This window comes from Falco peregrinus, chromosome 7 (genome assembly GCF_023634155.1).
Source record: "Falco peregrinus isolate bFalPer1 chromosome 7, bFalPer1.pri, whole genome shotgun sequence".
Classification (NCBI taxonomy): Eukaryota; Metazoa; Chordata; class Aves; order Falconiformes; family Falconidae; genus Falco; species Falco peregrinus.
Genome location: NC_073727.1, coordinates 30,913,843 through 30,928,700, shown reverse-complemented (window position 1 = coordinate 30,928,700; position 14,858 = coordinate 30,913,843). Strand labels below are relative to the sequence as shown.

At 46.8% G+C, this 14,858-nt stretch overlaps 1 protein-coding gene across 2 annotated transcripts in view; it reads left to right on the top strand.

The window, feature by feature from the left end:
- The first annotated feature begins 634 nt into the window (after positions 1–634).
- The window catches only part of MAN1A1 (mannosidase alpha class 1A member 1), a 151,699-nt gene continuing 137,475 nt past the window's right edge, over positions 635–14,858 (top strand). Inside the window, exon 1 of one of the 2 annotated variants that reach the window (XM_055811199.1) lies at positions 635–1,519. In XM_055811199.1, coding sequence (XP_055667174.1) covers positions 920–1,519 — 600 coding nt within the window. In that variant the 5' untranslated portion in view covers positions 635–919. The remainder of the gene's footprint in view (positions 1,520–14,858) is intronic. The other variant, XM_055811198.1, reaches the window with a different exon arrangement.

Genomic DNA, 14,858 nt, shown 5'->3' with positions numbered 1-14,858 from the left:
TGGCTAGGTTCCCCCTACCTCCTTGCAAAAGATGGACCTTTTACCGGCAGAAAAATAAAACCGCACCGAAACCCCGGGTTCCTGACGGAGAGCACGGCTCCTCCTAGACCAGCGGGAAGGGCACTGCGCCCAGCGCCGCCCGCCGCCGGGCCGGCTCACCCGGCCTGTGCGCACGTGTGAGCGTGTGCACACGCGTGTGCGCGCGTGTCCGTGAGCGTGCAAGCGCCCCCGCGCGCCGCTGTGGGGGGCACACGCGTGTCTGCATGTGTGTCGCTGGGCGTGCGGGCGCGCCTGCGAGTGCACGCTCACCTGGGACACAAGTGCGCACGTGGGTGCGCGTGCCCGCCGGCCGGCACGTGCCGGTGCCGTGCGCCCGCCTCGGGCCGCCGCCGCCCGCGGGGGACGGAGCGGCAACACCCGCCGCCCCGGCCAGGCGGCCCCCCCCCGCAGGGCAGGCAGCGCCCGGGCAGCGATCCGCCGGGCCGGCCCCCGGGGCCCGCGGCGCCGGGCAGCGCGGGAGGGCGGCAGAGAGGCGGTGCCCGCGCCCCGCCCCGCCCCGCCCTTGCCCCGCCCCGCCCTTGCCCCGCCCCCCTTCATTGGGCCGGCGGCCGCCCCGCCCCGCCCCCGACTGCCCGGCAGTTCCGCGCGGGCGGAGCGGGGAGCGGCACCCGCGGCGGCGGCGGCCCGGCGGCATGGGCTGGAGCTGACAGCGCCCGCCCCGCAGACGCCGAGCGCTGCCGGCGCGGAAGGGAAAAGTTGCCGTGTCCGCCCGGGGAAACTTTCTGCCGCCGAGGCGGGGAGGCGGCGGCGGCGGAGCCGAGCCCGGCCGTCCGGTCCGGTGCGGTGTGGTGCGGTCCCTGCGCGGCGGCGGCGGGGCGCGCTGCGCTGCGCCGCGCCGTGCTGAGGCGGCGCGGGGGTCATGCCCGCCGCCAGCCTGCTGCCGCTCTTCGGTAGCGCGGCGGGGCCGGGGGCACTGGGCGGCCCCGCGGGCGGCGGCGCGGCCGGCGGAGGCAGGAAGGCGGCGGGCCCCGGCGCGTTCCGGCTGACGGAGAAGTTCGTGCTGCTGCTGGTGTTCAGCGCCTTCATCACCCTCTGCTTCGGGGCCATCTTCTTCCTGCCCGACTCCTCCAAGCTCCTCAGCGGCGTTTTCTTCCACTCGGCCGCCCTGCAGCCGCCGCCGCCGCCGCCCGGCGGGCAGCCCCGCGCCCCGCCGCAGCCCGGAGGCGGCCCGGCGCCGGCGGCGGCGGCGGCGGCCGCGGGCGGGGCGGGCAGCCTGGAGCGGATCCGCGCGGACCACGAGCGGGCTCTGCGGGAGGCCAAGGAGACGCTGCAGAAGCTGCCCGAGGAGATCCGCAGGGACATTCGCCAGGACAAGGAGAAACTTCTGCAGGACGCCCGCGGCAGGAAGGAGGCGGGCGCCCCCGGGCTGCCCCAGCGCCTCTTCCGCCAGCCCGTCGGCGCCGTGGGGCAGGAGCCCGCCGACCCCGCCGTCCGGCAGCGGAGGGCCAAAATCAAGGAGGTGGGTACCAGCGGCCGGGCCCGCTCCCGGGGACGCGCCTCGGTAACCCCGCGTGGGGCAACAGGTCGCTGCCGGCGGGGTGGGGGGCAGCCGTGAACCCTCCTGCCGCCTCCTCCTCCTCCAGCTCCCGGCGGAGGGGGCTTTCTGGCCGGCCCTCGCCCGCCCGCCGCCGCGCAGCTCGGCTTCCCCGCCGGCGGTGGCACCCGGGCAGCCCGCCGCGCGTCCTGCGCGCCCGCGGAGCCAGCGCTGCCTGCGGACCCCGCGCTGCCGGCGCCGGCGGCGTTACCGGGCTGCCCCCGCTGCTGCACGGAAACCCGGGGAGGAGGCAGAGCCCGGCGAGGGCCGGCAGGCTGCGGGGCGCCGCCGAGGCAGCAGCGGGCCGGCCGAGGACCGTGGAGGGACGGCGGCGCCCGGGAGCCCCATCGCCCCATGGCCCCACGGCGACGCGGGCCCGCCTGCGCGCCCCGTGGGGCATCCCGGGCTCGGCCGCCGCCGGTGGGAGCGCGGCGAGCGGCTGCGCGGGGTGCGGAGCTAGCGGGGCCGGCGCTCTCCCCGCACCGCACGGCGCCGGCGGCAGAGGCGGAGCTGGCCCGAGCCGTCCGGCGCTGCCCGAGCCCCCGCGCTCCCAAGTGCGCGGCGCGGCTGCGGTGCGGCGCTCCGGGGATGTCGCGATCTGCCTCGCGATTCGGCGGTTCGCTGTGCTGTGATACCGGCTGCCTAAAGGGTTGAGAGTGTTCGGCAAAATACAGTCCGTTTCGGTTGTAGCGGTGAAGCACGTGAGCTGTGTGCGTTTGACAGATCCCCTCAACCGCCTTCCCGTCGGTTCGTGCTGCTGGGTCGGTCCGGGCACCGCTTCAAAGTCCGTCCTCAGAAATTCCCCAAACTGTCTATAGGTAAGGCTGTCGCGAGCAAAGCTTGACCGGGCTCTCCGGCAGAATTTCCCTCATAATACAGCCCAGCTTCCTGTCATTACTGGTCTGTTTATTTATCGAACTGACAGTTTCAGCCTCCTGCAGAGATTAGGGTGTATGAATTAATTAGTAGTATACGTTTCCTGTTCTGTGGTGGTGGAAAAGAGATAAGAGTGAGACTGTAACTACGGAGTATTTCTATGTTTGTGAAGTATTGTTAGCCTTGCTTGGACTGATTTATTTTTATTGTGTGTTCGTACGGAGTGGTCTGAAAAGTGTGCCCTGACATCACATGGCGCATCAGCTAATAAGCTCTCGCAAATCTCAAGATGTGTTCTGTGCTCTGGAGTCCTTGCATCAGTTTAACTGTTTTAGCAAATTGTGCAGTGGTTGTAAGCAATAAATACCAATACAAAGGTATTTTGAAGGGAGAAACTCTCAGAAGTGTAAGGTATAGACCACTTCTCGAAGTGCACAGAGGCTATGTTGTCTTCTGGTTTAGTCACACAGCCTCCCTGAGGCGTATGGAACAATTAGAAATACCGGCAAAGTCCTTCTCCAGTTATCTGGAATTGCTGTGTAGAAGTATTTAGAAGTAACGAGGCTCCGGACATGATCTACATGATTCTGTAGTGTGGAAGGCTGCAACAAGTAAATAAGCAGGAGGAAGAATATAAAACTTAATATACTGCTGCTGCTGCTGGTCCCACTCCATGCCAACTAGTCCAAGTTATCTTTCATTGTATATGGATAGACATGAGTATGTGTGCATATGTTTGTATATATGTATGTGTATGTGCATTCATACCCCGGTATCTTCAGTTTTTCTTCCTTCCTTTCCATTCCATCACTCTTCTTTCTTCTCCACATCTACACAGGAGCCACCAACAACACAGTAATACCCCTAAAGCAGATTTTCAGCTGTGTAAGCGTAGGAGATGACAGAGAGACTGCACTTAGTTTCCAGCTTTTTATTTTTCCTTCAAATCTCAGTATAATCCCTCAATACTACGTGTTGTTTCTGGGAGTTTCCTTTCCTCCTGATTCAGTACGTCTCCTTAACATGTTGTTTACTTAATTACTTTTGCATTTTTGCGGTACCTTGACTGGTTTGATTTGCCTTTTTTGAAGAATACTGTTTATTTTTTTTTGCTTGTTTTTTTCCTTGATTGTAAAATGTTTCCTATTCTGCATTAACTTGCTTCACAGTTTCATGTGTCGGCCTTTATGTTGCTTTTTTCTCTGTCTTTGCAAGCTCTCATCTACTTTTTTGTGTTGATGCTTTAAGGTCAAGCTGGAATTCTAATCTGCAGTCCTTTTAGAAAGAATTTTAAATTGTAACTTTTTAAAGTATGAACTTCTGTGCTATGCTGTACATGCACAGACACTGGAATTGTCCCTTAAAGCTCCTCTCCTTTTGCCTGGTAGTTGCATACTCATTTGAGCCTAGAATTTGCGCCTGCATTGTATGATCTATGTCATATAACTAGAACTCAAAATCTGAAACTGCTCCTGTGGATGTTTTGGCAGAAGGAAGCAGGCTACTTTAAAGGAAAAGAATGCCAAAAAATAAGGTTGTTCTTCCCTGCATTTCTGTCCTGGAAGAGCTGTGTCTCATAAACATGCTGACTTAAAGCTGAGAGGGGAGACAGCGTAGAGATGTTTTGTTCATTTACTGTTTAAAATTCTAGACTGAAATAAGTGTTTAGAAGTCTAGCCAGTACAACATGGTTTGCAATCACAAGACAATAAAATGCCATGACTTTATAGCATTTCTTAACAAAGTCTTAGTATAGAATTTTAAGCTTTTTTTCTAGGACATACTCTCATGTATTTTTGGAAAAAAAAAAAGTGAAACTCAAAAGGGGTGGGGATATAAAGATTCTTGAACCTTTTTTAGTATTGAAACTAACACATTATGACAAATGACTAGAAAAATAGGTTTCTAGAAACTTAATGAGCAAGTAAAAGACTTGTGGAAACATGGAGAGGTAGAGACAGTGTTGCTGTCACTGCCTTTGCCTTCCACTCCATCAAAACAATGTGGTTGCTTGCAAGGTCTGTGTGATAACCATCCCACCGTGTTACACACACAGGGCCTGCCTGTGCGCAGGTGTGCCTGTACGGGTAGGGGATGTGGGCCAGAGACACCAACGGGTGCTGCGATATTCCTCTGTTTCTCTTCTGATGATGAGTTACAGGCAAACTCCAAAGAAAGAGGGTCTGGCAGTGCTGCCGGCAGTGGGGTTTGCCCAGTACTTCCTGTTGTAAAACCGCTGTCAGTTGCTTGTGATTGCTGAATTTTTTACTGGCTGACCTAGTTGCCTGCTCTGAGCATCTTCCTCATGTCAGATGCTTCAGGAAGGCTTGAGCAAAGAGGCACAGTTGCCTTTGAGCATGCCAATCCACTTGTATTTTATCAGAACTGGAGTTCTTCGGGAAGTTCCACTGATGCTGTGGTGTGTCTGTGAGTTGGGGCAGAGTCTGGGTACCTGGTACACTGGTCTCTGTTTTGGTGTCCTAATAGGAGCGCCAGACTGTGAATGAGGAGTTTGTGGTTTATATGCCTGCTTTTCCACTCACTGATTTGAGAGATGGGCCCTCTTTTGAGTAAGTACCTCCTGTGACATCTGTTCCCCATCTGTAAAATAGGGGGAGTGGAAGGCAATGATGACTCCATTCCAATAAGCTGAAAATCTTCTGGTCTCTGGTCTTGTCCCTTTTGGTTGTGGCTGGACATCATTATTTCTGATGTCCAGGGAAGACTTGCAAGTGCATAGGCAGTTTGGAAAAAAGTGGCAGCTTGAAATGAACAAAAGAAGAGATGGTAATAACGATAGAGGAGAATGGTAATAGTAGGGACAGGTTATGGAGGCAGGAGATGCACTGTTTCAGTTAGGGAAATCTGACTTTAATCTCTTCCAAGTCTCATTCTTCTCACTTAACAACAACAACAAAAAATTGAATTATTTAGGTGTTAAGAAAATAGCAAAAACTGAACTCCTTTTATTTCAGAGGAAAGGAATAGAAAACGATGAATGAGGTAGCTCAGATACTAGAAGCAATATAATCACGTTAGTGCGGTGTTGTGCCCAGGCTAATTAATCCTGCTGAACAGCAAGTATTGGTGTTGGTGGAGCACCATAATAATGCAGCTTCTTGTACAAGGTAGCCAGCTTGGAAACTGTAGACATCATTGTTTGAAGCTGTTTGGGCATGTTTTCAGGATAAAAGCCTCCTTGGTAAACTGGAGTCGATGTCTGAAGAGCATGGTCATGCAGTGCTCCAAATACTTGCAGAGCTCTGAACTGTTGCAGTCATGTAGTACAAGTCTTGGAGAGGAGAATTTTATTTGATTCTACAGTCACTCCTGGGCACTAGTCTTTCGAACTCAACAGGGCAATGGTCAAAAGTTAGCAAAACGGATGTCACAGCATGAAGATTAATTCATGTTGTCTTTCTATAAAGAGCTGAATTGAGGTTGCATTGGTAGTGTGAATTCTGGAGCTTCTGAACTCCTCAGCATTCATTTTGTTTAATTGTTTTCTGTGGTGGCTTTTATGCAGTTCAGTTTAAGAAGTCTTAGTAATGTTGCAGGGAAGTTCAGAAATATCTGAAGGAAAAAAAGCTTCTAAGTATGGAAATAAAGTACTAATAATCAGAGATCTAATATGCACTTGACATAGCAGTACTTGGGCATAATCAGAACTCTCCGTTAACAAGCAGGAGTGACGGGGAAATTATAGGAGGTGGGTTGCTACTGAAGAAGGGTGGTTGGCCCCTTGTGCCTTCCTGCATGCTTTCACTGCTTGCTTTCCCACTGTCTGGTATGCTGGTGCTGCTGCCTGGGAGGGTCCAGTGCCAGGTTGGGGGTACATTTATTTCCTTTTGGTGATTTTTATGAGATGAACTGAGCTCGCTACTACTTGTTGCTGTTGGAAGAGGAGGGGGAGTCTCTTCTTACCACTTTTGACTGCCTTCTCCCACTGTCTACTTTGTGTTAATTCCACTGTAGTCCTCCATAAGCTGCTTCAGCTCACTAAACCAGCAGAAGACTGCCAGAGCAAAACAAGTTAGGTAGTTTTGGTGAGTTGAAGGCCTTAATAGGAGGGTGGACTTGGTGATAGTTTTGGCTGTGGTGAGGGAACAGTACCGCGTGGATGAAAAAGGTACAAAACCTCTTTGAGTAGCTTTGTTTTAGGAGCTGGCATCTGATCTTCTGGCCTAGCTTCTCCATTAAAACTGAAACTCTACAATGTGACATTTGCAAAGCAAAACTTCAATCTGCTGTAATAACCTTCTGTAGCAGGCTGAAGTGCTGTGCTTCAGGAGACTGTTACCTCCCAACCCCTTTTCACAGAACAGAAAAGGGGAAAAGAGACACAGTGGCAGGAATTACTGAAGCCCCAGCTCCTGTAGACTGAAATTCAGAGTGCATTTACTGGGAGGTTGTGGGGTCCTTCATGGGAGGGGGAGGGAAGGAGTTAAAATGTAGCTTTGAAAGTGAGTGGTTTGGGTTTCAAACAGAAAAAGCTGTGTTCCCTGATGGTGCATTTCTTCAGGAATAAGATACGGTGAAAGGAAAGGAGTTGACATGTAATGAGTAAGCAGTGTGATGAATCCTGGCAACATGCTGATGATGCAATGCATTTTGAAAGAAGTTTTCTTAAAGTACTTTGTGACCTTAATGCTGACATTGTTGCTCTCATTGAGTTTGTTGAAGGAGTTTAAAATTAATCTTGGCTGGTTTCCCCCCAAAGCTTTATTTATCTGCCTATAATCTTAAATATTTTTGTACCTACTAGTTCTTTTTGAGTGTTTTGCAGTACCTTCCTTCCTGATAAATATTGTTTATTATAGTTCTTTTAGCTCTTTTCTTTTTGGAATGGTTTTATGAAAGACACTAAGGCGGTGAATTAAGTGCCTAAATACAGGGAATCAGATATGGTGGGTAGGTAGGTACCTTATAGCCCTAAGTTAAGGGCATCCTCATGGGGCTCACAGATGTTTTCCCTGGGTTTGTTGGGGAACTTGTGCTCTTAGGAAGTGGCACTTGTAGGTGGCAGGGGTTATCTTAAGGCATCTAAAATGTCACAAAAGAGTAAATTAAATTGCTTGCTTTAGGGATAATGGCAGTGCAAGACACAGAGAAGTGTCATATGAGTTACTAAGAGTATGATTCAGTGACTTAAGGAATCTCTCGCTTGCCAGCCAGACAGAAAGCTCCCTTCACTTTTATTGGGTTCATGGCCTGGTGAGGTAGGGAGCCAAAATGGCTTAGTGGAGGTGTGATGACCATGGGAGCAGTGGACCCCCCTTTAGCTAGTGTGTTTGAAAGGAGACTAAAGTGGAGGAGGATGGGACTGAGGCATCTTTTTGTCCACAAGACATGAAACAGGATATGCTTATTTCTGTATTTGCCAAATTAACATTCTTTCTGCTAGAAACCCTTAAGGTCTTTTTAGGGGAGGACATTGTTTTAGGTGAGTTGCTTTACTTGCCTTTTTGTTGTCTTTTGAGAACCTGACAGCTTCTTCTCAGTCAAATGACCCAAAGTTTCTGTCATATAGGCAAACACCTGTCTGATTTGAACATTGGTCATGAGATGGAGCAATGTCTCAGTGTGTGGCTGAGTGCATATTTGACTGGAATAGGGTGTGTTCCCATTGCTAGTTCATGTTTTTTTCAGCCTTATACCTGTTTTCTGTGAGCTAAGAATATTTAGTTTTCTTACATTAGGACTTGGTCTACATTCTCAACAGGTAGATTTACCAAAACTAACTGAATGTCCTATGTAAGTAGATCCTCAGAATTGTGGGGGAAATGAAAAGGTTTTAAATAGGCAGTGGAAAACATCTGGATATCAAAAAAAACAAGCACATGAGTAATTCTTTAACTGAAAACCCACGTGCACATTTTATGTAAAGGCAAAACGTAAATTCCAGATGCACAGGACTCTTTGTGAAAGCTAAATAAGGTGATGTAAAGACATGAGGTAAAGCTTAAAATGGAATGTCTCCTAAGTTTTGGCAAAAGTTATATTCTCATGGTGATGATTTTGTATTTGATGTTAGTGTAGCAGCCTATGGCAGCCATGAAATATAAAGAAATAAAGTATATCATGTTGGTGAATACAGTTGCTTAAGGCAGTAGTTCTGTGCTGTGGACAAACTGAAGCAGAAAATTTCCACCTGTTCATTAAAATCTGCCACTAAGGCCAAAAAATGTCTTATTCAGGGGGAAAATAAGAGTGGTGACAGCCAGGCTTTGATAGCTCCTTTGAATGTTAATGACAAGGAAATCATGGGGACAGGAGACAGCGCTTCATGTGGAAGTTAGTTAATGTCATGACAGAAGCACTTGTATGGCTGTTGGATGGACAGACCTTCTCTTAGAGCTATCTGAAACGTGCTGCTGTAGGAATTACCGAGTGTTAACTTTGTCTTTGGTTCGGTTATTCTTTTTTCTAGCCTGGGGAGCCAGTGTAGGTGCAAATTTCTGCAGTTTTCATCTTAAATATAAAATCTTAACAAGTAGTTCCTTTATTTACAAGTACAAAATGTTTCTTCCTAATTTATTTGGCAGTGTAAGTTATACTTCAGGAAAGTGGCTTTGATTCAGTGTTTGCTGCTGTCTAACAGTGCAGCACTTCTCTGGCAATAAACTGCCGGCTGAGATGGTACAGAGATGATGAAACACTCTGGTTGTGTGCTTTTTTGGTAACTAACTCCACTATTCAGATGTGGCATGTTTTAGATGTTCAGTTTTGAAAGATTGGTCTATTTCTAAGTTATTTCTAGAACTGTCATTTTACAAATGAAGAAAATAATTGTTTAGGTGGACCTATGAATTAAGCAATGTGGGCAATGTACCAGATACTCAATATACTGGTTCCTTCTTTTGTGTGAAAATTGTCTTTATCCACAAAACATTTTTTTTTCCTCTTCTTGTTTGGTGTTTTGGGGTTTTTGTTAAACATGTGACACACTTCTAAGAAGCATCGCTGTTCTGTTTTCCATGACTTTTTATAATCAGGTCTTCAAGTCTGTCATGAAAACATAATTGGTAAGTAATAAAGTGCATGCTTGCCCAAACCAGATTAAATGAAACCTTTTACAGAATTGCAGTTAAGCCACTGTCATATCGCAGTGCTCAGCAGCCTTGCCTGCAGAATCCAGAAGACTTTACTACTGTGAGACAGCAGTTTGGTTTTCCAGTGTTGAGAGGGGTCTAGTGACTTGCACAGTGTGACAGGTTTAAGAGCAGAGCTTGATTGCCTGGATCCTGTTCAGTGGTTCACCGCTAAACCAGGAGCTGTTACTGTGTGCTGGAGGGTGAAGGCTGTCTTTGCTCATACCCATGCTGCAGATCTCTAGCCTGGGCATGTCAGCTCACTAGGATCAGTTTAAACCTGGGGTTTGGAGCCTGGTTCACGGCTACACATGGGCAGTTGTGGTTTGCCTCTAAACTGCTATTAATCGCACTGTTTATTACAGGGGGAGGCTAAACCTGAGACTCCCTGGTTCTATGTTCAGGTCACTAGTTGTAAGCTTTTTAAGCAATACTTGAAATCAAATGTTCTAGTCCAGCGCTGTTTTGAAGGCAGGCAGGCAGGGTAGTAAAATTCTGCCTTTCTTGCAGAAATCTTTTCTTGAAATCTTCAGTTTGAACTCTGTTGTAACCAAGAAATAATTGTACAAAATAATATGACAACTTGCTATAACTCTGCAGTAAGCTGATTGGATTTTATAGCTGGTGTTTATGAAGATACAGGTATTGCTCATTCCAGTGCCTCTAATTTTAAAAGCTTTTCAAACAGATTGGATGAGCACATAACCTGCTGTTACATTCTTACAACTGTTAAAAGTTAAACATTCACAGCCCTTGTGGGAACACTGAGATATGCAGTCTCTTATGCAAAGGTAACTACAAGTGTAAAATGTACTTTCATTTGTCCTCCCACTCCCTCTTGGAAACTATATGTACCTTGGCTTTTAAATTGTCTTAGGAATAAAGCAAGGGAATGGAAGTCTGGCTTCTAAGAAAGTTGCCCCCTCCTGCCCCCCCCCTTTTTTTTTAAATGCAAATCTCTAATAAGGTAAGGAAATACATAAAGATCGGAAGAGATGGTAGGTAATATTGAGCAAAGGACGAAAATGATTCTGTGCAATGAATGAGCTTATGACTATGGAACATCTGGCTATTACAAGACTTCCTGTGCACATCTTAAAAATTATTTCAGAAGAATCAACTTTTTTCTTTGATGCTGGGCAGAAGCAGAAGTTGCAATTTTAATGTAAAAGCATGCAGCTTTGAAATTCTCCTGTGAAGATACATATTGCTGGCACTTATGTTAGAGGCAGTACTGTGTATTGTTTATATGAGTAAAGTAGAAAAGAAAGACTGATACTTTTGTCCAGAATTTTACATCATCTGACTTGTATAGGGGTGATCTTACTGCTTGGCAACATAATCCCTCTTTTTAATTATTTATTCAAAGTCGATATGTGCTTTTAAAACATTACAATAAAATGGCATTAGATCAGTGTGGCTTGCTGCTTTAATTAGTATTCAGACCAATGTAAGGTTATTTTTTTTAAAGTATCTGCCTATTTTTCTTTTGCTTGGTCCACTGCATAATAAACATCTCTTCGCCTTTCGAAATTTCTTTTGTTCAGGGACTGCTTTCTTTCCAAGGAAATAAGAAGTAGCTGATGTAAAAGAATAACAAGCTAGAAAACATTTTGCTTTCAAAGTGTAGGGCTTAAGGAGATAGTAATTTTACTGTTCACTGATAAACACACGCAAATGCAGATCCAGTCTTTAACTCCACTGTCAGTTTTCTCACTGCCTTTGAGCACTGACATCTGTTGGTGCACTGAAGGGTGATACAAATGATAAAGCTTTGCCCATACTGCTGTCTGTGGGGAAATCTGTTGCTTGTTACTGTGGTTATAGTTCTCCACCCATCTGTGATTTTGAGAATTGCACTTGAAATTTTATGTTGGACCTAGATAATAATACTGGATTCTTCAAACTAAAGCTTAAAGAAGAGAAGTAGATTTTAATCATTTGCAGCAATGGATTTACACACACACATGCAGACACCCGCTCAATCACGCAACAGTAAACCTAGTTACCATTTGGAGAGAGAAGAGTTATACATATTACGTATTTTAAAAGTCATAATACTTCAAAGCCACATTCTGCTTTCTTTGTTCTGGTGAGATTGTCTGAAGAATCACCATGGGAAAAACTATGCTATGTAAAGACAAACTGCAACTTGACTGGTATTTTTATGTCTTATTCTGTAAAGCTCTAGAGTAAACATGGCACTGAACCTGAACCGACTCTTCATGGAAATGTGTGTGATCTTGTCAAGGGCTGAAGTGACATCATGGATCAGGAAGGGCAATTTTAAAAAGTGACCTTTCCAAAGAAAAGCCCATAAGTCTTTTCATGCAGTTTCTTTAAAAAAATCACTGTATTCATGTATTGAGATAGAGATGTATTTGTATCTCTATATATATGTTTTACTTAAGAGCCAAATATATTGTGCAGTTGTTAAATAATAGATTCTGTTGTCTGTAACTGAAGATGTAGTTTGTTGGGGCAAGCTCTGATCTGAATATACACCTTGAAAAAGTGAAAGGCATAGTTGTTTGGGTTTGGTGTATTTTTATACAAATAAACATTGAAATGGAAAAGGTAATTTATATATATGCTGCAAGCAAAATCCAGAACATTAGGATGAGCAAAGAAATCAGAGTACTTCAATAATCAGTTTAGTTCAAGTTTATTTTTTTCATTATGTAAATCTAAACCTTGCAGAAAGTAGATGCTCTGTGAGAACATTTTCAAACTTCATTGAATGGTTTTCATATGCAGCCTGATCAGCTGAAAGTATTACGGAGACATGGCTGTCCTGCGTTTATGCACACTGTAGTCCTCTCAACCTTCTGCTTACCACAGGATTTTGTTGTTGGGGGAGAGAGATTCAGACTCACCACTGGACCTCTGGAGGCCTGATCTCTTGCTTAGAGCAGGGCTGACTTCAAAATTAAATCCGGTTGCTCAGTCTTGTGCACTCAAGTGTGGAAAATCTCTGTGGAGGGAGATACCGTAACCCCTCTGGACAAGCATATGCCAGTGTCTGAAGACCCTTATTGTAGGTTTTTGTTTGTTTGTTTAATTATTATTTTATCCAGTTAAAATATCTCTTGCTGCAACTGGTGACCACTGCCTTTTTTCCTTTCATTGTGCACCACTGGGAAGCGCTCGGCTATCTTTTCTCTGTAGGCACCCACTAAGTTATTAAGTTATCTTCTCTAGTCTGAACAAACCCATCACCATCTATCTCTTCTTGTATGTCATGTGTTCTCCACCTTTTTTTTTTTTTTCTTTTAAATCTCCAGTTGGTACAAGGGAGCTGAAAACCAGGAACAGCCTCCCATCTGCAGCATCAGGAATGTTGCATAGAAAGTGTTAATTGCTTCCCATCACTAGCAACCACTCTTGCTAAAGTGGTGCAGCCCACTATACAATTATCCTTCATCACTGCAAGGATGCCTTGCTTGCTTGTGTTCTACAGGTTGTTTATCAGGACCCCCCAGGACATCTGTTGCAAAGCTGTTTTCTAGCCTCTAAGTTCCCATCATGTACTGTGGAAGGGGATTATCCCACATTAGGTATAAAATTTTTGCATTGGTTTTTATTTGGCTCCACAAGACTTGTCAGTTCACTCCTCCAGCCTGTTGAGGTCCTTCAGATGGGAGCCTTACTCTCCAGCTTCATGATTGCTGGAGTTCGGTATTATCCGTGAAGCTGGGTGAGTGTGTTCTGCTCTGTTGTTCAGATTAAGCCCAGAGAAATGTCACTCATAGCTAGATGCTAGTTAGACTTTGACCTGTTAACTGCAGTCTTGAGCTTGTCAGTCCAGCCGCATTTTTCATCAACCTCGTTGACCAGCTGTCTAGTCTATCATGCCTTTTTGGCTGCTGTAGTGCAAAGGCAGACTGCACCAAAAAAACGCACTGAAGTCAGGGTAAAGGATGTCTGCAGCTCTGTCTTCATCCACAGAGCCAGTGGCTTCATCACAAGTAACTGGGTTGGCTGAGCACATTTTGCCTTTGGGAAATGATGCTTGCTATTCACAAAGGTATTTCTGTCCTTCATGTTCCTGGAAATAGAATCAAGGAGGATTTTCTCCATTTTCTTCTCAGGGTTTGGAATAAGGCTGATGGGCCTGTAGTTCCCCTGTCTTCTGGACAAGCATATTCCACTGTTTTCTTGCTTTCTCCCTCAGTTACCAGGGTCCTCCTTTGCTTACTATGGCCTTTCAGAGGTGATCTAGAGAGCCCCTGCAATGACGTCAGCCAACTCCCTCAGCACTGTCAGAGGCATCTCATCTTGTCCCGTGGACTTGTGTGTGTCCATTTTGCTTAAGTGCTCTGCTCCTAGCTTGGTTTTCATTTGCCTGCCGCCTTTCCCCAGGCTCCTGCCACTTAAGCCCCGTGAGTGTGCCTTGCTGGTAAAGACCAAAGCAAAAAAGACACCTAGCGGTTGAGGCTTTTCATGTCCTTTGTGACTACTTTTCTGAACCTGTGGAGCAGTGGGTCCCTGTTTTGTTTGGTCCTTCTTTTGTTGCTGATGTACCCGTAGAGTTCTCTCCTGTCCCGTGGCAGCTTCCAGCTGAGCTTTGGCCTTCTCTCCCCTGGGCAGCCCCCCTGTACTGCTGCGGGACAGCCCCTGCCCACTCCTGCTCTGTGTGCTCCCCTGGTTTCTTCAGGTTTGCGGCCACTCTGCGCTCCTGCCATGGGACACTGAAGACCAGTGAGGTCTCCTGGGCACCTTAGCCCAACAGGGAACTCTCCTGTTGGATCTTACAGATCAGGTCCCTGAACAAATGGAGCTTGTTGCCCTGAAGTCCAGGGTCTTTGCTACTTGTCTCCCTCAGTTCCTTCAGGATCCTAAACTTTCCCGTCTAGCATTTAAATAGGTTTGGGGTTTTAGACATTTCTCATTCATGCATTAATTGTTTTGAAGTGAGCTGTTATTATGGGAGGTGGGGTGGTAGAGGAAAATGGCATGTGGCCTTTCCTGCTAATATGCATCTGTGCTGCCTCTCTCAGTCTCATTAGGGAATGAAACAGGCAAATGCATGTTAGCTCAGCGGGTATTTTGAAATTTTTAAAAATGAGAAAATGTTTACTGGACAAACAGATATAGTTAATACAGGGAGTTTCCATCAGAAATTTTGAAATACAAGCTATTGATGGAAAAATTGCAGCTTTTGCCACTTTTGTGGGTGTATATGGGTTACATACTTCTGATCGAAGTATCAGTTGTCTGATGTTTATACATTGCAAGTGTGAAGCTAAAGATGTGAAAGCTAATACAGTGTCAATTCACAAAGCTATAAGTTCGGA